A 17,299-nucleotide genomic window follows, 5' to 3' on the forward strand; every position below is an offset into this window, starting at 1 on the left:
CTCCAATCGATCAATTGTGTTCTGCGAAGATTTTCAAAACCATACTTTCTCACGTCCATTCATGATTTCAAAGAAAATTCGAAGCAAATCAGGTTAGCAAGTGTTGTTCTTCAATCGATTGTGTTTTTTTTGTTATGGGTTCTCAGTTCTGATTTTGTGTTTTCCTTGTTCTGCGACTCACAGTTCTGCGATTTTGTAAACTCAGTTTAAGTAGGTTCATGTAAACTCAGTTTAAGTAGGTTCATGTTAACTCAATTTAAGTAGGTTCATGTAAACTCAGTTTAAGTAGGTTCGTAATCGTACAGTGCATCATTGCAGTTGAAGGAAAAAAATTGAAACTAGCAAATAGAAGAAGAAATTCACTTACTTATATCCAATTGAGTATGGATGAAAAATATTTTGATTCATTCTTTAATTTTCATGGAGATTGATATTGAACATCAAATTGTTTGATCGATCGCTTTGTGGGGTGAAAGAGGGTGAAACTCACTGACAATGAATAAAATTAGGGTTTTAAGAAAATTTATATAAAAGGACAATTTTGGTATTATAAAAAAATTTTAAGAAAATTTGGGTGTAACCAGAAAAACATGGGGTGTAAATAGAAAAACTCCCAATATATATATGGGCTGCAACATCAATTAATTAAGTATGATTTTTTTTTCATTTTAACTAATTAAATAATATGATAGTACATCATTTTATGCATGTGTAAAACATTTTTACACCAACGAATCGGACATGGATTCTCTCCTGTGAAATTTTCACTGCAGGAGATCCAATGCACATTCACACAATTTATTTATTTTTAATGATAAAAACTACACTAATTACAAGAATATACGGGATTAAGATTTCACATGACAAAAACTACATTTGAGAGGATCTCTTCCACCAACGAACTATATAAACTCTAAGAGTAAATATTCCTTTATAAAAAAAATGTTTTGATGGGCTAAAATCTTTTTATTTTATACTAAAATAATTTAATTACAAATATTTTTTTGTCTACAATCAAATATCTTTTTCTAAAAATATACACGAATATATAAATCAAGTCTTAAAATGCAGCAATGTTAAATCTTTTGAATGATTACTTTGTCATTAATTGTGAACGTAATTGGTTCGAATGATTAGTCTATGTAGTTGTGTGCATATAATATTTAGTTAAGTATTATTTTTAGACTTAAAATTTCTAAGAAAAATATGTTCACTTTTTTACTAGTGTAGTTAATTTTTTTTTTTCTTTTGACAAAATTGTAGTTAATGTTTTAAGAAATAGAATTAATGTTTTATAAACCATTATAAAACAAACAAATTCCAAATGACATGCCCTTTTCATATCCTGCTGGAATGGAACACTCAGTCCAGGATAACCTCCAATAACAAGTATGATGAGACTAAAGGACCAAAAAGGTGTTACTACGGTTACTCCAAAAATATCCCACATTGTTTGTTTGAGAATCAAGGTGAAGGGTTGTTTGTAAACAACGCTCATAATTTAAGGCAACTGTGAGTAGAGTAGTGAGCTTGAGCGACAGACTGAAATTGATGATTTGATAAGGGAGAATAATGTAGTAGTAACTGTTTTATAAATCAAATTGTTAGAAATAACAAATCTGTCAAGGGAAATAATTTGTGTTGAAGCCATCTTATTTGGTGAAGTTCTCAACATTAATGCATTCTGGTATATTTATTGCATTATTTTCTCAGATTTCCATGAATACAACTTCACCATACATTTAGCACCATCCTTATTGCTCTGCGGGTTTTCTGACCAATCAAGCATGTTAGTGACATCAACATGCACTTTTATAGATGATTTAGGATTGTTCATGTTACAACTTACACTTTCTTACAGATCAAGTAATGTAAGCTCTTCAACTCAATTTGCTAGCGGATGCAAAGAAACAATGATATTCACGGGAAGTGGAGGAGGCTTTCGAAGAGCATTACTAGTTCAGATTTCTGAATTTCGAAGAGGAGGTGGCTTTCTGATCAAAGTTGCTTGCTCAAATGAATAAGCAATTTCAATCAACTTCGGCTCTGAGCCTTTCAAACCTCCAAAACAAATTCCAAATGGCTTACCCTTTTCATATCCTGCTGGAACAATGATTCCAGGATAACCTCCAATAGCAAGTATGCTACTAAAGGATGAAAAAGGCGTTACCACAGCATCAAGTTCATTTGTTTTTATCAGTTTCTCAAACCCATTTTCTGACCATCTTGTCATGTTTAATAATGCTTCTTTCTGTATACTTCCAATTCCATTTGTCTTTTCAGCTTGCAACATGATATCTTGGCCATACTTATCAAGTTCCTCCTACAATTTTTATACAACAATTACATGATGATACTAAGTCTTTATTAATATCCAATTATCCATAAACATAAACAAAATCACATTTATACTTACCAATTTTGGGTTTTTCTTGTTGAAGGCTATCACATCTGCCAAGCTTCTCACTGGCGATGCTACTAAGTCTTTGAGGTATGCATTCAATGATAATTTGAATTCAAAATTCATAGCAATCTCCTCACTTGGATCACTGATAATTTCATCAATGTTATCAATCTTCAAATTGTCAACCAAAACTGCACCTCTCTGCCTGATAATTTCATCAATGTTATCAATCTTTAAATTCTAACACAGTTTAATGTAAATGTAAGTAAATAGGTCTGCAATATGGTTCTTGTAACTAATTTTCATGAGATATCGACAATGTAATTAAATATAATTTGTCACCATCCTCCAAATTTTGGACAGCTTAAATTGTGTTGGACATACACACTCTTCCGATTAAGTAATGAACACAGGAATATTTACAGCAAATACTGTTAAAAATTGTTCGTCAAATGTTATTTATACTTTATCAGCTTAGTTGATTTGATCTTTATTTTCTGCAGGCCCCCTCTAGCAGAAAGTTGGAGCGACAAGCTACAAGTATAAGAGTTCTAGATCACATCATTTTCACTTTTGTGATTGAGTCTTGGTGGTGTATGGTATTTCCGTCATAGTTTATCTAACATGATTAGCTATGGTTTGTATAAAAACATGATTACCTATGAAAGACTAACAATATTTCATTCAAGGATGATGATAGGTTTATATTGTCAACATATCTACTCTTTTTATAAATATCATTGCAAAGCATCAAAACATAGTTGCAAATTTGATGAGATTGCTACGATATGTTATTAGCATTGTAAAGCTACAACTTTTAGTGAAATAGAAATATGATTTAATCAATACACAAATTATATCAAACTTCAAGTTGTTGGCCAATAATAACAAACGACTCCATAAGGGTTGTCTATAGGCATCAAAGAATAGTTTTAGACTTTAGCTACCTTAACGTTTTCAGGTGTAGCTTGAAAGTTTTATCCGGAAAAGTGTCATTTCTAAAACTGTAGTATCGTTTCACTACTCCTATTCTCTTTCCTATTAGTCCGTCTTTCTTTAGAAATTGAGCATAGCCACCTTCTGGAATATACTTTGATGCTTCAATAGTTGCCTCATCGAAAGTGTCGATGCCTGCTATGGTTTCAAGAACATAAGCAGCATCTGATACAGTCCTGCAAATTGGCCTGTACGAAAACCACAACTGATGTTACACATTTATTTTAGAACAATGTCTTTTGACAGGGAAGGTTGTGCTTGCAAATGCAAGAATATATTGGCATGTAAGCATTTCCAATTTTCCACAACACACACACACACACAAGATTTTGGCATGGTTCTTTTTTCCATTCAATTTTGCTCTTATGAGCAGTTATAAATTAAAAGTAAACAGTAAATGAATAGACCAGTTAGCAATTTGTTTCTTTTATTTTCACATTTGTTTCTCTCTCTATTGAGAGAAATCAAAATGACAATAATAGTATTTGTAAACAAAAGCTTTTTTTTTTCTTTTTATATTTTAAATTGAAACGAATGTTATACTATAAATGTGATAAAATAGTCATACTAAATGCAATAGAAATGCGGACAAAACGCTCTACAGGCTTACCCGACTGTGTCTTGCCTTGGGCTAATTGGAATTACACCTGCTCTACTAGTGATACCAACTGTTGGTTTGATGCCCACCACTGAGTTAAGACCTGAAGGGCATAAGATGGAGCCATCAGTTTCGGTACCAAGTGACACAGTCACCAAATTTGCAGCTACTGATATTGCTGATCCACTACTTGATCCACAGGGATCATCCAATGTGTATGGATTCTGCACAACACAAAGCACATGTGTCATTTCCTCCTCATTTTCTATAAGCATTTATACCAAAGTTCCAATGAGAAGAAGGTATAACAAAGCCATGGCTTTAGGCCTCCCAAAAAATTACTTGATATCAGCAACTAATTTTATTTTTATTTTTTATAAGGCTTTATAAGCTAGCCTAAACCCCGACCTAAGGCTCTCTCATTTAACAGAAAAAGGCTTATTTCAATGGTTGACTGTACCTCCCAAAATCATGTTTAGGTTAGTTAAACTTGATTTGACTATAAATTGTTATGTTTGGCTTCCGACTTTGGAATTGATTTCAGTCGCAGAATCATTTCTAGCTTCTCAGGGGCATGAATTAACTCCCAAATTTATTGACACACACACACACACACACAAAGCAATTCTTATCTAAATTATCTAAACATAAACCGCTCTATGTTCAACTAACTTTCAATATCAATTTTATAAAATCAATTCAATCATCCACTCTGCCCACTTATTGGTAACTACGAACCATACTAAACAATTTAAATCGAAAAAGCTAAATCAATCACCAATTAACTAAATTAACTAAGAAGTAGCAGCAAATTACCTTTCCTTGTCCACCTCTGGCACTCCAACCACTAGGAGCTCCATTAGACCTGTAATTTGACCACTCACTCAAAGTGGCTTTCCCCAATATGATAGCACCAGCTTCCCTTAACTTGGTAACAACACCTGCATCTCTTGGCACAACTGATCCAAGCAATGCAAAAGAGCCTGCAGTGGTGTTTAGCTTATCCTTAGTTGCAATGTTATCCTTAACCAACATAGGTATTCCATGTAACCTTGAAAGAGAACCAGGTGCTTTTTCCCTTCTCTCTTGATCAGCTTTATCTGCTTCTGCTAATGCATCTGGATTGACCTCCAAGACTCCTTTGAGAACTGGGTTTTGGATATTGATTTGATTGAGATAGAACTCAACAAGCTGTCTTGATGTTAATTGGTTTGTTTGAAAAGCTAGTTGAAGATCTTGTACTGTTGCTTCCTCAATTGAGAATTCAGTGGCCATGGTAGTTGATTGCGTAGCAGGGAAGGTAACTGGTTGAAAGATTTTAGAAAGGAATCGGAAGAAATTAAGGGCAAACATGTGCAGAATCCCATTAGTCAACTCATGATGAAATCAACCCAGTTTCTATTCTATACTCCAATTTTCTTATTCTTGGTCTTAATGATGTATTCCCTGAGGTTTCAAATATTAAAAAAATAAAAAAAATACAAGTTAGCGACATTTTATTAAATTATATTAGATTTTCTTTCAATTTTTTAAGTCAAATTAACCCACGGAAATGTAACCGGAAAGAATCGAACATAAAATCTTTAAAAGAATACATTTCAAGGTCTCAAGTCAATATCACCGGACCAATCTAAATGACTTTTTTTTATTAAATTATTCTTACTGATTAATTAATTTTTTTAAAAGGCTAAGAATATGATGTATTAAAACAACTCAATCACACCATAAGAAATGCTATTATATGTTTACTATCTATACCATAATTATACAATGACAACTCAAAATTTAAGTACCAACTTATTAACTATGTATGGTTGGACTTTTCTTTGGACAGATTTACCTTTTATAACTTAATTCTATTTGAATTTCAATATACATCATAATTATGAGAAATTTTAAAACTAATTCTTTACTTTAGTTTAACATTTTTTTCTGTTACAAATTTTCTCTTAATATCATATAGTATATTTTTTCAAATTCAAATGTAAATAAGTTTGGACAACATAGATATAACAAAATACCACCAAATGTTTATTCATAAAAAAAAAAAAATACAACCAAATGTATTATTTTCTTAAAAAAAACACCAAATGAATTATTTAAAAAAATATTGTACGTTAAAGTATAAATACAACGAATTACAGCAACAAAAACGAATACTACATGTTAGAATGCATTGTCAGTGTAATATTATGAGTAAATTACACTCCACTCCCCTTAAAGATGCTTGAATTATACTCCCTCCTCTCTTATGTTAAAATATACACTCCCCTCCCCTCTTATTTAAAACATATTAGAAAACTTTTCACTCCCCTCCCCTCCCCTAAGGCTCTGTTTGGATAAGTGAAAATCAACAGAACGGAATGGAACGGAATGGAATGGAACAGAATTGAATGGAATAAAGATTTCATTCCATTGTTTGGATACTTTATGATGGAACGAAACTAGTTTTCCATTCCATTGTTTGGAAAGTTAACGGAACGGAACGAGTTATAACTTTTTTATTCCAATTTTACCCTTATATTTAAAAGAAGTTGAATTCTCTACTCAATCCAATCAATATGTTGTTATTTTAGCATCATTTGTGAGTAGCAGTAACACGTGCAATTTCATTAAAAAATATCAATAGTTTTCACTGACGTGAATCCTTTGTATACAAAGCTACTCAAAAACAGTAACAACATGAGCAATATCACACTGATATATGTTGCATGTCTGCTACAAGCTAATTGAAATCCACTACAAGCAAAATTTTATTGGTAAAGCTAGCACTAACCACCCATAATAGAGGGTTCATAAATTAGAAGAAAAGCATCAAACATGAATAAGATGGGAAAAAAAGAAGAAACGTCACAATTAATTTGGAAAAAGATGAAGAAATACGGGTTCATAAATAACAAGAAATAACAATAGAAATCTTGGTTCAAATATTAGTAGAAGCATCAAATATGAAGATGAAGAAATATGAGTTAGCTTATTGGAGCACATTGGAACAAGAAGAAATGAAGGAAAAAAAGAGAGGTAATGGTGCACGCTAAAATTGGGAATGAAAAATAAGGATCAAGTTGTAATTTTATTATTAGAGTGTTCCATTCCATTAGATACCTCCCAATTTGGGGGGAATGAAAAAATGACTAAATGAGTGGTATTGGATGGAATGGGTTCCATCACACTCCATTCCATTCCATTCATTTTTTACATAACCAAACAATGGGATGTGGATATATCCCACTCCATTCCATTCCATTCCATCACTCTCCATCAATCCAAACATAGCTTAAGAGAAGCTTGAATTACTTCCCCCTCCCCTCTTATGTTAAAATCTACACTTTACTCGCTCAATATATTTTTCTTTTAATATAATAAAAAATCGAATACATATTTTTCATTATATTTTATTCACAAATTCTTTAACATGTAGTTTTAAACCCTATTATAAAATATGAAACAATCTAAAATAAAATTAAAATATGTGAAAAACTACTAAAGACAATAAAGCATGGTTATTTAAAATTTAATTTTATACTCTAAATTATAAAATCAATAGCAAAATATTTGAATTTAATTACGATTGACGTTTAAATTATAAAGAAATGAATTAATTTTTTTTAAATGGTGGTTCAAAATTAATATATTATCATAAAAATATTTATTTATGTTAAAATAGATTAAAGTGTAGTACATATTTAATTATTAAGGGAGGAGGTTGTAATTCAAGCATCTTATAAGGGAAGAGAGTATACATTTTACTTTTCAAGGGAGGGGAGTGTATATTTTAACATAAGAGAGAGGTGGAGGAGAATGTAATTCAAGCATCTTTGAGGGGAGGGAAGTGTAATTTACTCAAATATCATTTTACACATGAATCCAATGTGAATGCTTATTCCCTCTCTCTCTTTTATCCATCTGACACAAAATTGCACTAAAGTCACCGACAAAGTCGTTAAAACTCAATCTGCCATGTAGAGGTAAGGTAACAGATTCTCTAACAGTTTGATTAATTTTCCCCCTCAAATTGGTTGATAAGAAATTTTGTTTCAAAGTAAAGTGATGCATTTGTTTCTAATTGTAAAGGCTTGTAAATGTCTACTTTGTTGAATGAATGATGGTTTCTAAGTGACTAAGATCAATGCTTTGATAATTCATATTGGATTATAAATTATTGATTCTCAATTCAATTCAAGACAGTGATGGAGATACATAGCTTCTCGTTAATATTATCTTATAGTAGTTTTAAAGTTACAGAAATCCCTTTTTAGATTCAATTTCTTTCATGATATTTTGACATGCTTAAGATAATGTGCATATGCAACCCTATTTTTTATGCTGATATATTGTACAGAAAAGATCACATTTTCTAAAAAGATTAAGCCACTGTTGATGAGCTTAAGATAATGTGAATCTGCTCAACCTGAAATCGATGATTTGATAATGCAGAATAATGTAGTACGAACTGTTTTACTACATCAAATTTTTAGATATAACAAATCTGTCAATATCTGTTGCATTTTCTGTTAAAGCCATCTTATTTGGTGAACTTCTCATCATACATGTAGAATCCTAATTGTCCCGTTGATTTTCAGACCAATCAATAATGTTATAATTTAGACTTTCTTACAAAACATGTAATGTAAGCTCTTAAACTCAATTTTCTAGTGGACGAGAAGAAGCAGTCATATTCATGGGAATTGGAGGGGTGTTCGATCAAACTTCTAACTTCCGAAGGGGAGGTGGCTTTCTGATCAAAGTTGCTTGCTCAAATGAATAAGCAATTTCAATCAACTTTGGATCTGAGCCTTTCAAACCTCCAAAGCAAATTCCAAATGGCTGATCCTTTTCATATCCTGCTGGAACAATCACTCCAGGATAACCTCCAATGGCAAGTATGTTACTAAAGGATGCCAAAGGTATTACCACAGCATCAAGTTTATTTCTTTTCATCAGTTTTTCAAACCCATTCTGTGACGATCTTGTCATATTTAATAATGCTTGTTTCTCTGCTTTCCCAATTCCGTTTGTCTTTTCAGCTTGCACCATGAGATCTTGGCCATACTCAAGTTTCTCCTACAATGTTTATACAACAATTAAGATGCTATCGTGATCAATGTTCATAGCTGGACTTTATGTAACAAATAGGCATGGCACAAATAGTAACAATCAAATGTTATCAGTTGATTCTTACAGTCGTGAAGCAAACTGGTCGTAAAAAATAACATAGTTCTAATATTCTATATACATACTCACCGATTTTGGGTGTTTCTTGTTGAAGGCTATCACATCTGCCAAGCTTTTCACTGGTGAAGCAACTAATTCTTTCAGGTACTTATTCAAGGATAATTTGAATTCAAAATTCAAGGCAATTTGTTCACTTTGATCAGTGAAAATTTCAACAATGTTATCAATCTTCAAATTGTCAATCAAAACTGCACCTCTTCGCCTGATTTTGAAGAAAGTATACACACACAGACACATATGTGACTTATTAAAGCTTCACTAGAAATATTAGTACTTGAAAAATAATAGTTTTAGACTTACCTTAACGTGTTTAGGTGTAGCTTAAAAGTTTTATCCAGTAAGGTGTCATTTCCAAACTCGTAGTATAATCTTACCACTCCCAATCTCTTTCCTCTCAATCCATCTTTCTTTAGAAATTGAGCATAGCCACCTTTTGGGATATACTTTGATGCTTCAATTGTTGCCTTATCAAAAGGGTCAATACCTGCTATGGTTTCAAGAACATAAGCAGCATCTGATACAGTCCTGCAAATTGGCCTATACAAAACCACACAATCAATGTTTAAACATTTAATAGCAAAATGTCTTTGGAGAGGAAAATTGAGTTTGAAAATGCAAGAGCATGTTGACATAAAGAAAACATAGGTATTGCCAATTTGCCACATATATTTAGGCTTACCCAACTGTGTCTTGCCTTGGGCTAATTGGAACTACACCTGCTCTACTAGTGAGACCTACTGTTGGTTTGATGCCTACTACTGAGTTCATACATGAAGGGCATAAAATGGAGCCATCAGTTTCAGTACCAAGTGACACAGCCACCAAATTTGCTGCTACTGATATTGCTGGCCCACTACTTGAGCCACAAGGATCATCCAACGTGTATGGATTCTGCACAAAACAATGCACAAGTGTGAACTCATTTTCTAGAATCATTCATACTTAAGTTCCTATGAGAAGGCATAATGAAGTTATTACTTTAGGCCTCCAAAAATATTCACTCACTTTTTTTAGTTGGAAGCCACGTAAGGTAGTGTTTGGCCCGGCTTATTTCTGACTTTTCTACACAATAAAAGGAGAAGTTGGGCCAAACACATTTCTTGAGAAGCACTTAATATATAAAGTTGCTTATTTTTATAGTGTAAAATACACAAATAAAGTAGTTTTGCTAAAGTTGTTGAAACTAACTTCTAAAAGTTCTCGGCAACTTTTTTCTATGTATTCCCCTTCGAATCCTATTGAGCACGTTTTATTTTTCATTTTAATTGATTTTTCAGACGGCATGCATGTGCTCTTCAATTGCTAATTGCTATGTATTATTTTTTGTTTGTTTTGAATTTTAATTTTTTATATTGTTTAGTAATATATATAAGGAATTTTTTCTTTCATTTTAAAATATTTTAATAGTTATTAGATCTTAACAAGGCATTTTTATCCAAAAAAGAATTATAAGTGAGGTAATCGTTTATGAAATATCTTCAAAAATTACTTAAAATCATAATGTATGAATTTTTAATTTTTATATATCTTAATCACCCCTTTATCTATAATATTTTTAAAAAAATTGTTTCATTTTCCCCTAAAAAAATGATTGTTTCTTTTAAATATATTTATTTATTTAATAATTTCTTTTGAAATATGAACTTTCTTAAAAATAAATCATTTAAATAAAAATATTATCAAACACTTGAACATAAAATATATTTTGAAATAAAAAGTAGCATTTACCAAACAACTTTAACTTCATTTCTAAAGCTCATATTTTTAACTTTAAGTTTAAAGTAGCTTCTATGCCTCAAAAAAGTTGGGCCAAACACACCCTTAGGACCTTTGGCACCCCATTTGCTACACATAATATTTCCACTAGCTTCAGTCCATTAGACTGATAATGAGACTAATCTCTGCTTAGGTGTTTTCGGTCTTAGCTTAAAACTCGTCACCATGAATGTGTTTAGTAGAGATCGAACTGCAAAGTTCCCCGACAAGCTCAGTAGTGGTTAACAAACTGAACCTCACCAATTGAGTATTATATTAGTGAACATTTTTTATTTATTAAGACCTCAAAAGCTATCCAAAAGTCCAGCCTATAACTCTATCACTTAAGATGAAAAGCTTTATTTCAAAGTTCGATTTATCCCTCACTCAATTTTGTGCCAGCTCTGGTTTAGCTATATGACTTCATAAGTATATCAGATTCCGAACATCTAGACAAATACATAATAAGCAATGCTAGAAAACAAAATTAAAAGAGGGATAGATTTGAATTGAAAAGCCAGATCATGGTCAAATTAAGTAAGAAAAAGTAGTAAATTATATACCTTTCCTTGTCCACCTCTAGCACTCCAACCACTAGGAGCTCCATTAGACCTGTAATGTGACCACTCACTCAAAGTGGCCTTGCCCAATATAATAGCCCCAGCTTTCCTTAACTTGTTAACTACACCTGCATCTCTTGGCACTACTGAGCCAAGCAGTGCAAAAGAGCCTGCAGTAGTGTTTAGCTTATCCTTTGTTGCAATGTTATCCTTAACCAAAATAGGTATTCCATGCAACCTTGAAAGAGAACCTGCTGCTTTTTCTCTTCTCTCCTTGTCAGCTCTATCTGCTTGTGCTAGTGCATCTGGATTCACCTCCAAGACACCTTTGAGAACTGGGTTTTGGATATTGATTTGTTTGAGGTAAAACTCAACAAGTTGTCTTGATGTTAACTGCTTTCTTTGGAAAGCAAGTTGGAGATCTTGCACAGTTGCTTCCTTGATTGAGATTCCACTTGCCAAGGTTGTTGATAGCATAGAAGAGAGTGTAACTAGTAGAAGGGTTATAGAAAGGAATTGAAAGAAAGAGCTAGCACATGCTGAGGCCATGACTCCACGAGTCTTGAAAGTTGAAACCACCAAGCATCTATAATGGAGTATATATAGAATATATTTCTGAATTATAGTGGATATTAAAAAAAATTAAATACCATTTCATCGTGTTTCACATGCCCTGCCCCATGGCATTAAATTATTATACTACTTATGATTATGATCCACTCCTGGGCCTTCAAATTCTTAACAAAATGGAAATATCAATAACTCCATATTCAAGAACTAGAAAATCAAAGGCAAAATATTAATTTATCCTAATTTTTTTTTTGACATAGTCTTAAACATTTGTTATTAGACTATTGAGCTAAGTCACTACATTTTTAGTCAATTTTGTAAGAACATTTCATAAATTACCTGTGGGATTTTGTGACAAATTAGCTTGGCATATTATATTAGATTTGACACTTCTACGCAGTTTTCCCAATAGATATGGTAGTATGCTAATATCTTATTATTACAAAAATATTGAGTAATAAAAACAGTAGAAAGGTTGCAAAATTATTGGATTAAATAATGAGTTAATGAGGGTACAATGTTATTTGATATAAAAATTGAAGATCACCATAACACAAAAGAGTATACAAAAGAATATCTCACTTTTTTATTTACCACATATATCTTTCAACGAGCCAATTCTTAGAGCATCTAAATGTAGGTATCTCTTATAACGAGAATTAGTAAAAGACTCGTACATTCTCACGTGTCTCTTAAAATTGAACTTTTTTATCCATCAATTATGACATTTGTGACAATTTTGGTTCAACTGGTATTATTAGTCTAAAAAAAAGTGATTTTTGAGGTCAAAATTCAATTTTTTTGGGGGGTAACATCATTATTTTTGGGACCAAAATTCATGGTTAGAAACCAAAATGACAACAAATGTAATGATGGTTGAATTGAATTGAATGATGATGTGATATCCGATTTATACTTCAGAGTACAATGTTGAGTTTGTTTGTTTCTAATTCTATAAGTTTGTTGAATTGAATGAATGATGGTTTCAAAGTGAGTACAATGATGATGAATGATTCTCAATTCAAGACAGTGATGGAGATGTATAGATTCTCGTTTGTATTCTCTTAACACTAGCTTTGCTGTTATGTAAATCTATTTTTAGTTTGAATTTGTAACAAAATTCCTTTTCATGATAGTTTGGCATGCTTAAGATAATGTGCATATCCAGCCCTATTTTTTTGCTTTACTATTGTCCAGAAAATATCAGGTTTTTCGAAAAAATTAAGCCAACTGTTGGTAGACTAGTGAGTTAAGATAACATGAATCCGCTCAACCTGAAATTATAACAAATCTGTTGCATTATTTTCTATCAAGATTTCCACGAGTAAAACTTCTCACTATACATGTAGAATCCTAATTGTCCCGTGGATTTTCAGACCAATCAACAATGTTGGTGATTATTACGGAACATGTAATGCAAGCTCTTAAGATCAATTTACTAGCGAATGAGAAGAAGCAGTTATATTCATGGGAATTGGAGAGGGCGTTCAATCAAACTTATAACTTCCGAAAGGGAGGTGGCTTTCTGATCAAAGTTGCTTGCTCAAATGAATAAGCAATTTCAATCAACTTTGGCTCTGACCCTTTCAAACCTCCAAAGAAAATTCCAAATGGCTGACCCTTTTCATATCCTGCTGGAACACTCAGTCCAGGATAACCTCCAATAGCAAGTATATGGCTAAAGGACCAAATAGGTGTTACTACAGCATCAAGTTTATTTCTTTTCATCAGTTTCTCAAACCCATTTTGTGACCATCTTGTCATGTTTAATAATGCTTGTTTTTCTGCTTTACCAATTCCATTTGTCTTTTCAGCTTGCACCATGACATCTTGGCCATACCCAAGTTTCTCCTACAATGTTTGTACAACAATTAAGATGCTATCGTGATTGATGTTAATTAATGAGAAATGCTTTATGTAACAAATAGGCATGGCACAAATAGTAACAATCAAATGTTATCAGCTGATTCGTACAGTTCGTGAAGCACATTGATTGTAAAAAAATAACATAGTTCTTATATACAATATACATACTCACCAATTTTGGGTGTTTCTTGTTGAAGGCTATCACATCTGCCAAGCTTTTCACTGGTGAAGCAACTAAGTCTTTCAGGTACTTATTCAAGGATAATTTGAATTCAAAACTCAATGCAATTTCTTCACTTTGATCAGTGTAAATTTCTACAATATTATCAATCTTCAAGTTGTCAATCAAAACTGCACCTCTTCGCCTGATTTTGAAGAAAGTACACACACACACAGACACACACATATGTGACTTATTGAAGCTTCATTAGAAATATTAGTACATGAGAAATAATAGTTTTAGACTTACCTTAATGTGTTTAAGTGTAGCTTAAAAGTTTTATTCAATAAGGTGTCATTTCCAACCTCGTAGTATAATCTTACCACTCCCAATCTCTTTCCTCTCAATCCATCTTTCTTTAGAAATTGAGCATAGCCACCTTTTGGGATGAACTTTGATGCTTCAATTGTTGCTTTATCAAAAGTGTCGATGCCTGCTATGGTCTCAAGAACATAAGCAGCATCTGATACAGTCCTGCAAATTGGCCTATACAAAACCACACAATCAATGTTTACACATTTAATAGCAAAATGTCTTGCAGAGGAAAATTGTGTTTAAAAATGCAGGAGCATGTTCACATAAAAAAAACGTATAGGTATTGCCAATTTGCCACACACGTATATATACAGGCTTACCCAACTGTATCCTGCCTTGGGCTAATTGGAACTACACCTGCTCTACTAGTTAGGCCAACTGTTGGTTTGATGCCTACTACTGAGTTAAAACCTGAAGGGCATAAAATGGAGCCATCCGTTTCAGTACCAAGTGACACAGTTACCATATTTGCTGCTACTGATATTGCTGATCCACTGCTTGATCCACAGGGTTTACCCAATGTGTATGGATTCTGCACAACGGAAGCACAAGTGTGAATTCCTCATTTTCTAGAATCACCATTCATACTAAAGTTCCTATGGGAAGGCATAATGAAACCATTCCTTTAGGCCTTCAAAAATATTTTCTTGCTTTTTTTTGGTTGGAGGCCATGTAATTAGGACCTTTGGCACCCCAAAAGCTACACATAATATGCACTGATAATGAGACTAATCTCTGCATAGGTGTTTTAGATCTTAGCTTAAAACTCTTCACCATGGATGTGTTTTGTGGGGATCGAACTGAGGCCTACCCCCACAAGCTCAGCTACAGTTAATAAACTGAACCACACCCATTAAGTATTACTATTAGTGACTATTTTTTATTTTCAGTTTTATAAGGCCTCATAAACTATCAAAAATCCAACCTATACTCCATCACTTAACTAACATAAAAAGTTTTATTTAAAAGTTTGGCCATATGACTTCATAAGAATATCAGATTCTTAACAGATAGGCAAATACATGATAAGCAATGCTACAAAACAAAATTTAAAGTTATAGGTTTGGATTGCAAAGCAAGACCATAGTCAAATAAAGTAAGAAGAAGTAGTAAGTTTATATACCTTTCCATGTCCACCTCTGGCACTCCAAGCACTAGGAGCTCCATTAGACCTGTAATATGACCACTCACTCAGGGTGGCCTTCCCCAATATAATAGCCCCAGCTTTCCTTAACTTGTTAACAACACCCGCGTCTCTTGGCACCAGTGAGCCAAGCAATGCAAAAGAGCCAGCAGTAGTGTTCAATTTATCCTTAGTTGCAATGTTATCCTTAACCAAAATAGGTATTCCATGCAACCTTGAAAGAGAACCTACTGCTTTAGTCCTTCTTTCTTGGTCAGCTCTATCTGCTTGTGCTAGTGCATCTGGATTCACCTCCAACACCCCTTTGAGAACCGGGTTTTGGATTTTGATTTGTTTGAGGTAAAACTCAACAAGTTGTCTTGATGTTAACTGCTTTCTTTGGAAGGCAAGCTGGAGATCTTGCACAGTTGCTTCCTTGATTGAGAATCCACTAGCCAAGGTTGTTGTTGATAGCATAGAAGGGAGTGTAACTAGAAGAACGATCATAGAGAGGAATTGAAAGAAAGAGCTAGCACATGCTGAGTCCATGAGTCTTCAAAGTTGAAAGTTGAAACTAAGCATCTATAATGCAGTATTCTAATCTATATACTAGTGGATATATTTTTGAATTGAAGTGGACGATGCTCATGGTTCTAACTTCTACGCAGTTTGCCCAATAGATAGCAACTTTGTATTGGTCAAACTAATTTATTTGCTTGAAAGGACATGTGAGTTTTTTACTTTACACAGACCATTTCAATGGTAATATGTGTTGAATGTTCTCTAATTATTATGAAAATGACTCATGATAACACAACAGTATACAAAAGAATATCTCCCTTTTTCTTTACCAAATGTATCTTTCAATGGAGCCAATTCATAGAGCATCAAAATGTAGGTATATATTTCTTATAACAACGACAATTTAAATAGTAATTAGTCATGTTTTTTTTTTAAAGGATGGTAGTTAGCAGTGGCGGGAGCTAGAAAAAAATGTCAGGGTGGACCACTAAAATTAACTATTGAAAAATTGTTTAAAGTCTCGCAAATTAGACCTATAATTAAATTATTTAAATTTTTCGGGTGGGCCGTGGCCCACCCCAGCCCATGAAGGGCTCCGCCACTGGTAGTTAGTCATGTTGTGTGTAACTATCTCTTTTTTTTTTTAAAATATTTTTTTGGCACACGAGAAAGGACTTTTAAGTTTCAACAACTTAATGCCCTATTTTGGTCACAAGCTTCTGTTACCAAATTCGGAATGTAAATTTTATTCCACCTGATCTAATTTCGATAGATATTATATAAAAAAGATTAACCAACTCTCAAAAATTTTAACGGTTGTTTCAATTTTATTGGATTACACTTTTTCCGTTTCCATCCGATTTATATCTCAAAGCCCTTTAAGCCTCGCACATTCAACCTTCAATAAGAAGACACAGACCAAAGAAATTCCATTCTCGTTTACAACGCGCAAAAGTGAAAGTTGTTTCTATCTTTTGATGAAGTAGTATTTTATGTTTTGATTGATGTCGTTAGTTTTTGTAAAGCACCCTTTCAGTTTAGATCACATACTACACACAAATGTGTTGTTAGAAATGTTGTGAAGTTTGAAGTAAAGGTTTTTTGTTTGTCCAAAATCCATTTAATTAAAAAAATG

General features: G+C 32.8%; 3 protein-coding genes across 3 annotated transcripts; all 3 read right to left on the reverse strand.

The window, feature by feature from the left end:
• Positions 1-1,555: 1,555 nt before the first annotated feature.
• On the reverse strand, positions 1,556-5,444 carry LOC25501768 (probable amidase At4g34880). Its single transcript, XM_013591143.3, has 5 exons — positions 4,815-5,444; positions 4,011-4,222; positions 3,352-3,588; positions 2,417-2,609; positions 1,556-2,323 (listed from the first exon to the last, which is right to left on the reverse strand). Exons 1-5 carry the CDS (start codon positions 5,349-5,351, stop codon positions 1,961-1,963), a joined length of 1,542 nt encoding a protein of 513 aa, XP_013446597.2. The 5' UTR covers positions 5,352-5,444; the 3' UTR covers positions 1,556-1,960.
• A 2,958-nt stretch (positions 5,445-8,402) lies between these two features.
• Positions 8,403-12,249, reverse strand: LOC25501769 (probable amidase At4g34880). The gene is made up of 5 exons (XM_013591144.3): positions 11,552-12,249; positions 9,913-10,124; positions 9,534-9,770; positions 9,243-9,435; positions 8,403-9,062 (listed from the first exon to the last, which is right to left on the reverse strand). Exons 1-5 carry the CDS (start codon positions 12,095-12,097, stop codon positions 8,703-8,705), a joined length of 1,548 nt encoding a protein of 515 aa, XP_013446598.1. The 5' UTR covers positions 12,098-12,249; the 3' UTR covers positions 8,403-8,702.
• A 1,144-nt stretch (positions 12,250-13,393) lies between these two features.
• LOC25501770 (probable amidase At4g34880) lies at positions 13,394-16,416 on the reverse strand. The gene is made up of 5 exons (XM_013591145.3): positions 15,643-16,416; positions 14,840-15,051; positions 14,454-14,690; positions 14,157-14,349; positions 13,394-13,969 (listed from the first exon to the last, which is right to left on the reverse strand). The coding sequence occupies exons 1-5, from the start codon at positions 16,189-16,191 to the stop codon at positions 13,616-13,618; spliced, it is 1,545 nt and encodes a 514-aa protein (XP_013446599.1). The 5' UTR covers positions 16,192-16,416; the 3' UTR covers positions 13,394-13,615.
• Positions 16,417-17,299: the final 883 nt, after the last annotated feature.

Source organism: Medicago truncatula, chromosome 8 (genome assembly GCF_003473485.1).
Source record: "Medicago truncatula cultivar Jemalong A17 chromosome 8, MtrunA17r5.0-ANR, whole genome shotgun sequence".
NCBI lineage: Eukaryota > Viridiplantae > Streptophyta > Magnoliopsida > Fabales > Fabaceae > Medicago > Medicago truncatula.